This window comes from Sphaeramia orbicularis, chromosome 4, assembly GCF_902148855.1.
Source record: "Sphaeramia orbicularis chromosome 4, fSphaOr1.1, whole genome shotgun sequence".
In the NCBI taxonomy this organism is placed as follows: domain Eukaryota; kingdom Metazoa; phylum Chordata; class Actinopteri; order Kurtiformes; family Apogonidae; genus Sphaeramia; species Sphaeramia orbicularis.
The window spans coordinates 17,126,313-17,140,605 of record NC_043960.1 but is presented as its reverse complement, the minus strand read 5'-3'; the positions used below and the strand labels follow the sequence as shown (position 1 = coordinate 17,140,605).

General features: G+C 35.6%; 1 protein-coding gene across 1 annotated transcript in view; it reads right to left on the bottom strand.

The window, feature by feature from the left end:
• The window catches only part of LOC115418349 (BMP/retinoic acid-inducible neural-specific protein 3-like), a 123,329-nt gene that overhangs the window by 73,379 nt on the left and 35,657 nt on the right, over window positions 1-14,293 (bottom strand). The window contains exon 3 of the mRNA XM_030132775.1: window positions 4,026-4,216. Within this exon, the coding sequence (XP_029988635.1) occupies window positions 4,026-4,216 (191 nt within the window). The remainder of the gene's footprint in view (window positions 1-4,025; window positions 4,217-14,293) is intronic.

Sequence of the window (14,293 nt, the reverse complement as noted above, 5' to 3'; positions counted from 1 at the left end):
TTGTTCTATATTATCTGACTCCAGATGTGAAAGGAAGGCAGAATTGTTTTGTTTTTGTTTTTAATTTGTTCACACCTGAGTGGCTTAGATTTGGTTACATTGCCATTTTAAAAAATTATATTGTGACAATGAAAATAAAATTGTTGTAGAACAGCGCATTTATATGTAATTTTTACTGTTTAAAAAATGTCTGAAGGGACCGCTGGCCCCTGGCAATGTCCACATTATCAGATCTGGCCCTCTTTAAAAAAAAGTTTGGACACCCCTGTTCTTAACACTCTCTCTTGCACTGACTCCTTGTGGAAATTGAAAGTATGTTTTACTATTGTGTTTTTACTATCGTTTTTAAGTTCGTGATACCACTGGAACCTATAAATTTCCCTATGGGATGAATCAAGTATCTATCTATCTATCTATCTATGTAAACTCAAAATAAAATTCAAAAGCTATTATGTGAAAACATTTTTTGATAATATTATGCTCTATATTTTGCATGTTTTGGTGTAAATCGTGTATTTTCCTATATTTAATTCAGAGATCATGTAGATGTTCATAAAAGCTCGTTATAAATTCAAAGTTAATTATATCAAAACAGAAAAAAAATGAGCAAAAAGTGACTTTTTTAGTCAAATATATCATTAACTGAACGTAAACCCAGTGTCTCCATCCACTGTCATTGATCCAACTCCATGGGTTTTACTGGTGAACCAATGTTGTAGAAGATGACAGCGTTTCCATGGTAACAACAGAGCCTTGGAACATCCAAATGGGTCATATCTGATGACCATGAAAAGATAATAAACTGTATTTTACACCAATTATTTACGTGTATTGATAGGATTAGTGGATCAACAGGTATTTAGATCAGTGACTGGTTTTGGATGTTTGGGTCTTTATGGGTTAAACATGTCCGAGGATGACAAAGAGAACAGAACAAAAGGAGGACAAAGCGCATGGTAGAAGAATGGAGTATTTTGACAATCTTATTTGTCATATTTGAGAGAAAATGACTGTTCCACTCCGTTAATATGCATTTTAAATCACGCAAACAGAGGGAGCTTTGCATCATGAGTTGTTTCCAGCACTAAGGTTTATGGCCTGAGTGTATTTAAGTTAATTTATGTTCATTATTTAGAGTCTGTCAATACTTTAAGTGTCTGATGAGTCCTTTTTAATCAAAAGTCTAAACAGCCACAACAACCAGAAGTATCAAAATCTACTGATCTAAATGGTTTTCATACCCTCCAAACCACAAATCCTATGAGTAAATTTTGGTAATTTAGGTAATATATACAGTTTCTCAGCTTTTCCAGCAGCATCCGATGTGACCTAATTGGACGTTCAGCGAAAGTGAAAACGAAGAAATACGTTCGCTAACGGAGATAATCATGGTCTGCCGCATTGATTCACCAATAAAACCCTTGTAGTTTGTCAATTGGCAGTGGTTGTGGACACTTGTTTTTATGGTGAGTTAATGATACACTTTTCTTCAGTTTTCTCTGTTTTGCTAAAATAACTGACGGAGTTTTATAAACATCTACATGATCAGTCCATTAAATATGAGAAATTTCCTGATTTTCACTGATGAATACTGAGTAGCAATAAATGATTTAGGGAAATATTGGCTGTAGAGAACAATTCATTTGAAAGTCAACACAGAAATACTTCTTTAAAGCTATACCTACTGATGTGGCATGTCTCACAGCTTTTCGTAAAAATCTGAACATGAACAACCCGCCTCCCTCCAAAGCCCCGCCTGTTTCCCCCCGGGTTGTTCTATTTGTTTCCCTCGGTTGTTGTTTCTGTTAATAAATGCGTTTTTTTCCCTTCCACACCGTGCATTTGAGTCCTATCCATTCATAGCCCTAGATAGGAGACTGAGGTCAGTGACAGGAGGAGCAGCGGGAGTGAAACATCAGATTCAGAGGCACCGGTATCGGATGCGGGATGGCGGTATGGCGGTAATGGATGACTGACAGGAGGCTCAGCCAGGCTCGGCCAATTATTTTATTCGGGACGAATACACCGATTGGTCATACTTTTATCAGAAATCTATGAGAATTAAACATTTTTCAGTTTCAAAACCTGGTGGATTTCTATTACATTTTAGTTTGACGCACACTTATTAGGGGCATTTTAAGATTCCAAAAGAAAAGTGTAAAAATGCCACATCATACGGTATAGCTTAAAGGGTGAATCTGCAGGAGTTTGTGTATGTTCATATACATACCAACAAAACCATCCAATTTATTTGAATGGATACTGGATATAATTGATTGGCTGTTTGTTGGGGTAGCAATATCAGCGCCATGGACACCAACAGACAGGATAAAATTATCAAGAAGGCTGGCTCTGTAATTGATCTGAGGCTGGACAATTTTGAGGCCATGGTGGAGAGGAGGATGCTCAAAAAACTGATCTCCATCCTGGACAATGTTCAGCACCCTGTCCACTACACACCGGGCAGACAGCAGAGCACCTTCTCCAGGTTTGGGAAATATTTCCTGCCACATTCCATAAAACTGTACAATAAACTCATCTCTGTCTGAGGTCTCTGCTCATAAATCCATCTGCACTTAAATGTCATTTGCACGATCCCAGTTGGAATATTTGAACTTGTTTTGCACCTTACAGCTGAGATTTTATGTCAGCACATTAGTTATTTTTCAGCACATTACAGTTATTTTTCAGCACCTTACAGTTATTATCCAGATTCTACCCAGATCTTTTTATACTTCTAACTTATAGTGTGCAGTGTATAGTGTTTGCTCTTATATTATATTTTTCTTTACCCATGTTTGCTATGATATTATATTGTTATTCAATGTGTGTCATGCTGCTGCTACACTGTAATTTCTCACTATGGTATAAATAAAGTACATCTATCTATCTATCTATCTATCTATCTATCTATCTATCTATCTATCTATCTATCTATCTATCTATCTATCTGTCTATCTGTCTATCTATCTATCTATGTAAACTCAAAATGAAATTCAAAAGCTATTATGTAAAAACATTTTTTGATAATATTATCCTCTATATTTTGCATGTTTTGGTGTAAATCATGTATTCTCCTATATTTAATTCCGAGATCATGTAGATGTTCATAAAAACTCATTGTAAATTCAAAGTTAATTATATCAAAACAGAAAAAAAATGTGCAAAAAGTGACTTTTTTAGTCAAATATATCATTAACTGAACATAAACCCAGTGTCTCCATCATCCACTGTCATTGATCCAAACTCCATGGGTTTTACTGGTGAACCAATGTTGTAGAAGAGGACTGTGTTTCCATGGTAACAACGGAGCATCTATCTATCTATCTATCTATCTATCTATCTATCTATCTATCTATCTATCTATCTATCTATCTATCTATCTATCTATCTATCTATCTATCTATCTATCTATCTATCTATCTATCTATCTATCTATCTATCTACCTACCTACCTCCCTCCCTCCATCTATCTACAATTAAATAGGTGTGGTTTAACAATGATACTTTGCTGAAGCAAAAAAAGATATTATTGTCAGAAGTGTAGAATTATTGTGGGTTTATTTTGAAACTGTAAAGCGATGGGCTGCCATAATACAAGTAAATCATTTAATACCGCTATAATTTGGGGTGAATATAGAGTTGTATTTAGAGTTACACAGTGTACAGCAAAAAGAGAAAGTCACTGGAATCAGAATACATAATATAATATAATATAATATAATATAATATAATATAATATAATATAATATAAACCCCGCTCTGTCCTGCCAGTCCTTCCTCTTCCCTGGTACCGTGATATGTAACTTTGGAACTTTGATTGATTTGTTTTTTGGGCAGCAGGAATCCCTGCCAGTTTCATTTACTGAATAATATTCTTTTGGTTGACTTTGTTAAAAGTAATTGACTTTTATTAAACTCTCTTTTCGGTTCACTCCACCCACACGCACTCTTTTTATTTGTTACGGTCCATGAGCCAAGCCATGAAATGTAAAAAATAACCCCAGCACATCGACGTTATTTACCTCCCAATGTAGCAGAGAGCAGGAAGTGGGTTCCGTATTTCCTGATAATATTGTCTGTGATGGCCACCAGACTGGGCCTCCTGCCCAGCTGCCTAATGGTTTGGAGGAACTCGGGGTCCAGTGGCAAGGAATAGCCATTGTTCTCTTGTCTCTCCAGGGCCAGGCTGTTCACCTTCCAACGGCCAAACTCCCTGCAATGTCAAACAAACACATGCTCGGTGTAAGTAAAGGACACACAACATGAGCGCTGTATGTGCACATGTTCCAGAGTGAACGACGTAATATTATGGACACAATAAAGGCTACATTCAGAGAACTGTTCCACCACTATGAAAAAAAATAACAGATGAAAAGGATCTTGGAGCCATTCTGAGATACTTCCAAGAGGGATACAATGACAAGACTAAATCCAGCGAGTCAATCTGAAGTCTTGTTTTCTACTACCTGAAAAGAAGGAAAAGGACACAGCTTGCACCTCACAAGGAGGCTCATAGTCAGATCTGCTCCGTGCCGGGCAGAAAATACGATGTCTGCATGACCTCTAAGTGAATCCACTCTTTAAAAGATGAATAGTCTCATGCTGTTTCTACCACCGTCTCAGAGAATTGCTTTGCACCATAGTGAAAAACATTGTGTTTTTCTTCCAATTTTAAATAATAGCACAATTTTTTCTCATCTTGAGTCACTTTTTGTGGCGTTGTGGTTAGACGGCTGTAATCGCGGATGCGGTCTCGCTGCTGTTTGAGGGAAAAAGCTTCATCTGAAACTGAAGGTGTTTGATATTCAGCCTGGCCTCGGAGCACACCAGCTGCCTTTATCTACCGAGTGCAGTGTGAACATTGCCGCTTGATGCAAAGATTAGCATTCAGATACAGCTGGTAATAAATTTGGTATTACCCCAGAACTTGCAGGGGAGAATTTGAGAACTTCCTTTGCTTTGCTTGGGGAAAAGAAGTGTAAATGGAGTGTTAAGACCATGTGGGTTTGATGTATTCTAGATTTCTATCACACCATCCAATCAATACATAAAGCAATGACTACGGGGTAAACAATCACCCGCTATGATGGACAAAGTTTCAGAGTGCACGCAATCATTTTAACAATACTTAGTTTGGACTTGATTGCAGCTAACCAAACTGGCAACCACCTCCTATTTGAACATTCTGCAGACGTTTTATTAGAGGCTGTTTATGCTGGAAATAAAGCTTAGATGGTACATCTGCTCTGCTGGTGAGATGTACAGATGGATGACAAATTAAAGGAAAAACACAGCGGGAAGAGTCTTCATAAAGTGTTGGACTCTATGACAGCTTCAGTGTTCCTTGGCATTAATTCTACAGTCTGTGGTGCCATGAACACCGCCTTCTAAGACAGGGGTGTCAAACTCATTCTAGTTCAGGGACCACATTCAGCCTAATATGATCTAAGTGGGCTGGACCAGTGAAAAAATAACAGTAAAAAAAAAAAAGGAAAATTACATACTGAAAATGTTTATATTTACAAAGTTTCCTTAAAAATATGAATAACATGAACAACCTGAAATGTATGAAGAAAAACAACTGCAGTTCTAAACAATTTTTCTGTCGCCGTTTTTCATTTACACATGTACATTACAACTTACAGCTCACAGTGGATCTACAAATACACAAAACATTTAGTAACAGGCAGAATACTGTAAAAAAAAAAATAAATAAATAAATAAATTACACTTACTTCTCTTAAGACATTTCAGGTTGTTCATATTTATTCAAGTCACATTTTTTTGTAAAAGGATAGATTGTTAATATAAATATTTTCATGTAATTTTCCTTTTTTTTTTTTTTTACACTAAAACAAAGACAAAAAATTACCCTTGACATTATTTATAGGTTATTATGATAGTGTTTTACTGGTCTGATATTGGTCTGAATATGGAACCTGAACTAAAATAATCATCCTTGATTGTTAATATCTCAGTGTAATTTTTGCATTTCACAAAGTCACACTGCAAAAATCAAAAATCTTACCGAGTGTATTTTTCTCATTTTTAGTCAAAATATCTCATCACACTTAAAATAAGACATCATCACCTAAAGAGTAACTTTTCAGTGAGATATAAGAACTTATTTTTAGACAATAGTTCTTGAAAGTCCTATTTTAAGAAATCTTAACAAGATAATTTTCACTTGTTCAATCGGCCGATTTTTTGCTTGAATTAAGCAAAAAAAAAAAAAAAAATCTTGAATTAAGCAAAATGATTATGTCTTATTTTAAGTGTGATGAGACATTTTGACGAGAAACGAGAAAAATACACTTGGTAAGATTTTGATTTTTGCAGTGCATCCTATGGGCCAGATTGGACCCCTTGGTGGGCCAGTTTTGGTCTGCAGGCTGCACGTTTAACCCCTCTGTTCTAAGATATTCTCTCATTTTGGTGTTTAGAGAAATATCTTCAACACACTGGTCCAGAATTCATTTGCGATCTAGTGACTGCGATCTGCTGTGTGTGTAGAATATCATTCCCATCATTTCCAAACTCATGAAACTATTTGGTGAGTCCTCGTACTAATTCCCACATGGCCATTTGCACTTTGTCCCATCACTGGAGAAAGGTCTGACTGACCCCATCATTGTTCTGAAATAGGGGACAAACCCTCCATGACTTTTCTATATTTCATTAAACCAATCACAATTATCTCGGTCGGTGGTAATCCAAGGTTGCACTGACATGGCTGAATTCCTACGGGGGAGGGAGAAGTGTGAAAACGATAACAAAAATGGAAAACAGTAACAAAAGGGAGGAGGAAGTAGACAGAATTAATAATTACCAGACTTATCCCATTAGGGTTACGAATCAAACTACACGACCTTTAGCTTTTTTTTTTTTTTTTTCATGCACAGATGTGTGTAAATCAGCAACTGAGCAAACGGCTCTAACACAAAAAGAAGTGATTCATGATGAAGGCAAAATCTTTTATGATGGTGAATTTAATTATATGACACTACGTGGTAAGGAAACTGTTTACATCACTGAACAACAGACTCAATGGCATATTAATGTTCACATTTGGCCTTTAGCCAGCAACCATATATTTTGTGTCATTAACAGGATTAGCAAACGTGACTAAATATGTATGTGCATGAAACACAGACAAAGGCGGTGCTCACATTTGGTCGCCTTAGTAGGTTTGTTTCCATAAATGTATTTAATTCACATTTGGAAAAATTATATTACAAAAAAAAAAAAAATCTTAATTTTCTTTTTTTTTCTTAAAAGACAAAAAAAAAAAAAAAAATCTTAATTTTCATAAAAAGGTTTTTTCACTTATTTGAGGTGGCTTTTGTAAGAAAATACACATAGATGAACTGGAAACATGATTTTTAGTATGAGTTCTGTTGTCGCAAACATTTAAGTCATGGAACTGTTTGGTACCTCCTCACAGATACTCCCATAAAGTGTGAAACATGTCTGATAATATCGGTCATGGAGATGAATTATTCCTGTACATTATCCTTGAAAAAGACATCACAGCCATGTTAGGTTGAAACCAACACAATGCTCTGCTTCTTCTACTATCAGCCCCGTGTGACGTGACCTACAGCGACACCTGCTGGTGACCTACATTATTCACTCCATTCAAACACTCATAATTTGCATTTTCATTTTTTGCAAATTTCCAAAAATCTCCTTTAAATTCACTTGACATTAGATGGAAATACAGTTAACGATGCTCGTTTTATGCGGTTATGCAGTCTACCGTGGCAACTCTAATTTCAAGAAGCAACAAATTTAAATACATTTAAAATTCATGTGCAGTTTTGGGAACTGTGGAAAAGTGCCTCAAATGCTGAAATGCACATCTTTTCCCTCTTTTTTTTTTGCAGAGATGGTGAGTCACGTAATGTATTCTACATAGCAATACAGTGTTACAGTAACATCATTTAGTAACTTTTCACAGCAGTCAATTTGTAGCAACTTCTCCAGATTAAAAAAATAATTATATTATTATTCTTTTCTTTTCTTTTTGGTGCATTGGGTCGCCTGGTAATATTAGTCCCATATGAATAGGACTTCAAACAGACATGCTCAAACACCATAATTTCTCGCACCACAGAACGACCAACATTAGGCGGTGAACTGCTTTCCGATGTCTCTTTATAACCCAGAGACACATATTTATTCCCTCATGCAAAGACACATGCACACACGCACACACACGCACACACACACACACCCTGCAGCTGCAAACATCTAAACAAAGCTGCCCTTGCTACAAGAACTTTGCTTTCGCCTGGAATATCACGGAGCCCCATGGGTACAGGCCTGCTGCCAATCAATTTCCCACCAATAACAGTGACCCCTCGAGAAAAATACAAAATAGAAAACACCTCATTAAGGCCTGTTTCATGTCGATGTTTCTCGATAACGAGCGGCCATTAGTGCTTCTCGCCGTCTACTGGGGCCGGCTGAAGAGGGGAGCAGTGGAGAGAGAAAGAGGACAGCTTAACTGTGATCGACACACTGTGCTTCTCGCTGATGGACATTTATGAAGGGTGCCACAGCTGCACAGGAGGATACAGCACACGCACCCATCATCGTATACATCCGCCAAGACTTCAGTTCAACGTCACTCATAGGCACTCGACAAACTCCTTCTATGGAACTCTGCAGGTGTGTTTCACCTTTAACTCTTCACAGTGAGATGCTGAGTGACTGGAATAGCCTATCGCAGACATTTATGCATGCACGTACACATACGGAGACAGCAGGTCTATTTCACTCTCAGCTCTGCGTGGCGGGGGAATCAACGCATATCTACCTGTCAGACCCCCTTCTGAGTCGAGCTGCAGCACAGTGCACCAGGAGGTGAGGTGCAGCCGGAGCTACAAGGGCTGTGATCAGAGCGGGGGGGGGGGGGGGGTTGGGGGGGAGTCATACCCCGCTACCTGTCCATCACGGCCCAGGTGTCTCAGATCCATCATATAGTATGAGTAGCCTGAGGGTGCAGCCGGGTGCCCAACATAACAAATGAAGGAATCAACCCAAGCAAATAACACACTGTTGCAGTTCAAAGGCAATACCAAGCTGAGCAATGTAGATGTGCTCAGTCGGTTCAGAAGATGACTTAGCTGTCTGAATTTCTGGCAATCAGTACTATTTATGCATTCATTATTCTGTGTGAAAACCGCCTAAGGGAAAATCGATATAAAGTTAGGCTTACCAGTGGGTGAAATCCTGACCTCTGTTTATAAATAATGAAATATAAAAAGCATTAATGATGCTATTACTGGTGCATAGTTCTATTAAATAAGAGGGAGGGGAAAAAAGGAGCACCGTCTCTTTAAAATTTTCATAAAAATCATTACATTGCCCTATGTCACATGTGTCAAACATGCGGCCCGGGGGCCAAATCCGCCCCACCAAAGGGTCCAGTCTGACCCATAGGATGAATTTGTGAAATGCAAAAATTACACTGAAGATATTAACAATCATTTTAGTTCAGGTTCCACATTCAGACCAATTCAATCTCAAGTGGGCAGGACGATAAAATACGATCATAATAACATAGAAATAATGACAACTCCAAATTTTTCTCTTTGTAAATGTGAATATTTTCATGTATTTACATTAAAACAAAGTATAAATATGCAAAAAAAAATTTGAATAACCTGAAATGTCTTAAAACCCCTTTAGCCCTATCAGCCCACCTGCAGGCCAAAAAAATTATATATTAATATTCATCTACTATAAAAAGATAATAAATCAAGACAATGAATGTGTTTTTTTCAACTTTTGCTCAAAGTTTAGACCCTAATGTTAATAAAAGTACATCAAAAGTGTATTTTAGTGCAAACTTTAATGTTCAAACATGATTTTTAATCTTTGTGGGGTGAAATATACGCGATTAAAAATCTCCGACACGAACAATTCATTTATGCATATCATCGTCAATCCAGCCAAAAAAAAACAGGTGAGGATAAAAAATTCCAATTTCTCTTTTAGTTTGTTAGAGTTTACTCAGGCATAGTAATAGATACAATATTTTAGACAATGGGAATAGATTCTGTGAGCTCTCTAAATGTCCATAGACACCAAGAACATCCATATGAACCTTATTATTGTGAAGTAATTCTTCATTTACTTTGGGTATGTCTTTTTAGGTGTTTTTCCCCTGAAAATATGGTCAGGATTTAACAGGTTAAGAGAAGTAAGTACAATTTTAAATATATTCTGCCTGTTACTCAATGTTTTGTGTGTTTGTAGATCCACTGTGATCTGTAAGTTATACTGTACATGTACTGAGGCATAATATTGTGAAAATTACACTTATTTTTTTCAGTTTGTTCATGTTATTCACATCTTTTGAAAGGATTGTTTGTAGATATAAACCTTTTCATAATGTAAATTAACTTTTTTCGCTCTAAAACATAGAGAAAAGTTTGGAGTTGACATTATTTCTATATTATTATGTTATTATTTTACTGGTTCGGCCCACTTCAGATCAAATTTAGCTGAATCTGGCCCCTGAACTAAAATGAGTTTGACACCCCTGCCCTAGGTTATATGGATGCATGTTAATTTTTTTAGAGCAGTCGCAATTTCTGTCGTTATTTTTTTTTTTTTTTTTTTCATTGCGTCACAAATCACACAATATTTTTCTGACCATGTTTTGCACTCTTCCACACAGTAGGGATGCACATGACAGCAAGACCAAAAACACAGGAGTGAATGTACCAGGAACAGACTGTGGTCGTTCTGAACAGCCAAAACAAAACACAGAGCTTGTACCTAAAAGAGGGGGCTACTTCTGAGGCATGGAAGTGGTTTGGGTAAGTGCACTCAAAGACTCAAAACACCACCGACCTCTTTTACCGCCTACATAGTCTTACAGAGCCAGTCCTGTCCCCACACTTCTTTAATGTTCTGCCAGAGCTTGACGTAGGTCTGGCATCATTCATTAAAATACAAAAATAGGGGTTAAAGCTGTCTGGGTGGTTTGGCTACAAGGCAGAGGATGCGGCGACAGTGGCTTTTGCAAAACAGATTCAGGGGAGAACTTGTTTTGGTCAGCTTGTGTAGAGGACGGTAAGGGTATTAAAAGAACTAAATCTCTACAAAAGTAAACACCACATATTGATATTTGTTAAAAGTTGCCATTTTCAGCGTGCAGTTACGTCTCAGATAGTGTTAATATCCTTTTGCATTGATAGGACTGAAAATAGTGATACAATTACATCAGTATATGCCACTAGGGGGTTATTTCAGCATCTTCAGTATGGGTGTTAGAAAATATCGGTTCTACAATATATCGCGATATTTCATTTCACAATACTGCATCGATATTAAAAAGTACTGTATGGATATTTTTAGGTATTTATTCAAATGCAGATATGGCGGAGGTTCATTTTAGTTTTTTTGGTTTTCTTTATTGTTTATATTTTCTTTATTATTTATTATTATTTAACACTGTTTTATTAAATAATGGTTAATTGAAGCATCCTAAAAGCATGTTTTACTGTCTGAAAGAGGCAGATGTTAGTTCCTTTGTTGGGATTGCACAAAAATAATGTTCTGATGTTAGTTATGAACTAATAGAATATGAACATTTGAGTGGGATCTTAAACTGTAATGTCTGTAAAATATAATTTAAGTTTTAACACAGGAACGTTTTGCGATATAGAGTTAGATCCTGTTGTGATCAAATAAAAATGTGTTTAGTATTTGTGCATATTTCTGGTGTGATTCAATTCTTCCAGGAAATAATCATTTTTTAAAAAGAAACAAACAAAAAATTGCCTTTTTAACACTATCATGATATATCGTGATATATTGTATCATGATCCTAGTATTGTGACTTGTATTGTATTGCCAGATTTTTGCCAATACACACCCCTAATCTCTAGGACATCCTGTGAGACTACAGACCATAAAAGACTCATCAAACAAGTAAATCCTATACACAAGTGTTTCAACATGTACTAGTTGTTGTTATTATTATTATTATTTTTATTATTATTATTATTATTATTATTATTATTATTATTATTATTATTATTATTATTATTATAATACAGTTGTTTAAAATTATTAGACCACCCCTTGTTTTCTTCAATTTCTTGTTCATTTTAATGCCTGGTACAACTAAAGATACTTTTTTTTTTGGACAAATATAATGATAACAACAAAACTAGCTCATAAAAGTTTAATTTCAGAGCGGATATCTACCCATTTCCATGTTTTCTTGATAATAACCAAAATCACTTCAGTTCTTACATCAATATCTATGGCATTGTACTGGCAAAAACAGTACTTTTAGGCATTCCATGTTTTCTTTTCTGTCTGTTTTAGTCACATGATACACACAGGAGTTAGTACTTGATTGCATAACCATTGTTTTTGATGATTTCTGATGGTCTAATAATTTTTTCCGCCACTGTATGTGGCCGTTCCCCCGCTGGACTGGAATGAGCTAAACCTAGTTTACACCTGATCATATACGAGTCTGAGATTATGTGTGTGATGAGACATGTTAACCCCACAAATTTAATAACTCCCACACACGTAATACACCGATAAAAATTTTCAGCTTTTAACACAATAATCCCACAAATGTAATAACTTTCCTACAAATGTAACACCACATTTTCCCACAATGTGTTCCTACCCTCTTCATTATTATCATAATCATATCCAGATATTTAATTTACACGGTTCAAACAAAGGCTTCTATTATACTTAATGGGAATAAATAATATCCAGTTCACACTGAAGCTTTTCTAATAAAACCTTTACAACATTTTCTGTTTTGTTCCGCCACTTGTATTTGTAATTAAACACCTATTAATCTGGAATTAGTACCATGTGGTGTAACTGCAACATTTGATCATTCTAAAAAGGCAAGTATCCAATAGACAAGAATAAATGGGAAGAAAAAGAAAGATGAATAAATATCCATGCATGCGTTACTTAAACATATGTGATGTGCTAATTTATTACATTTGTGGGAAGTTATTACAGTTTGGGAAACTGAAATTTTACTGTCCAACAAATGTAATAAATCCCCACAAATGTAATAATTACATAATACTTATTACGTTTGTGGGAAATGAGGTATTACGTTTGTGGTAGGCAACAAGTGTTACATTTGTGGGGAAATTATTACATTTGTGGGATTATTACATTAAAAGCTGCAAATTTTTATTATGTTTGTGGGGTTAACAAGATGTCTTAACCCTTGACAGAAAATTCCAGTTCTTTGAAACTGGAGCCTTTATTGGTCCTTCTGAGCAACCAAAAAAATAATTTTCAAATATCAATTTCCATCCATGATTTTCAATTTTGTATCATATTTGATACATCAGGTCTCAATGCTCAAATATTATTATTTTTGAATAAACAAAAACATAATATAACACAAACACATCTAACAAATCGGTAATTCCTTTTCAAAATTGGCAAAGTTCTACCTTCTTCCTCATTAACGATAATCTTGTAGTGTCACTGGAAAGGCCTCTGGTGAATGAATTCCTCCCCCCTGGTGGATTATCTGTGCATTGCATGTATCTAATTGTATTCATCAGGTTTTTCAAGAAAAATAGAAATATCACACTGATCATGTAGAGGGATTCAAAACTCATGTATCAAATATGATACATTTGGCATTATAGGGATAAATGCTGAGATGGACCATGTTATTTACAATGACTGTCATACATAGGACTGTATAATTGCACCCTTTAATGTCGGGGTACTGTTTGTTGTCTGTTTTGCTCTCTGTTGAGGTTGTTCTGTTTTGTTTTTATATATTGCTGTCATCTAGGTTACTGACTTATCTTACATCTTTTCATACACGAAGGCATGTTGTATACGGTTCAGAATCAGGTGAAAATAACAACATATGAGTAATTATCTGATATTTGTTGGGAATACTATTAAAAGTATAATCAGAAATAACCACTAACTTGTGATCAAAAACCATCAGTTGCTACATTTACAGAAAATATACTATGTTGTGATATTTAAAGATTATCCAAATATGAAACATTACTTTTATCTATATCTGAGATATTACCCATATCACACTATGACCCTTTTATTAAATCTATATATGAAGTCATACTGAAATATGCAGTTTTTGATTAATAAATTAATAGGCAAGAACACTGTATTTCCACAAAATAAAAAAATAAAAATAAATTAAAAAAAAAAAAAAAACGGGAGATACTGGTGTTTAAGATGGCATTGAGACAAGATTTGATGAGAAATGAAATGAACTTCTTTCATTTGA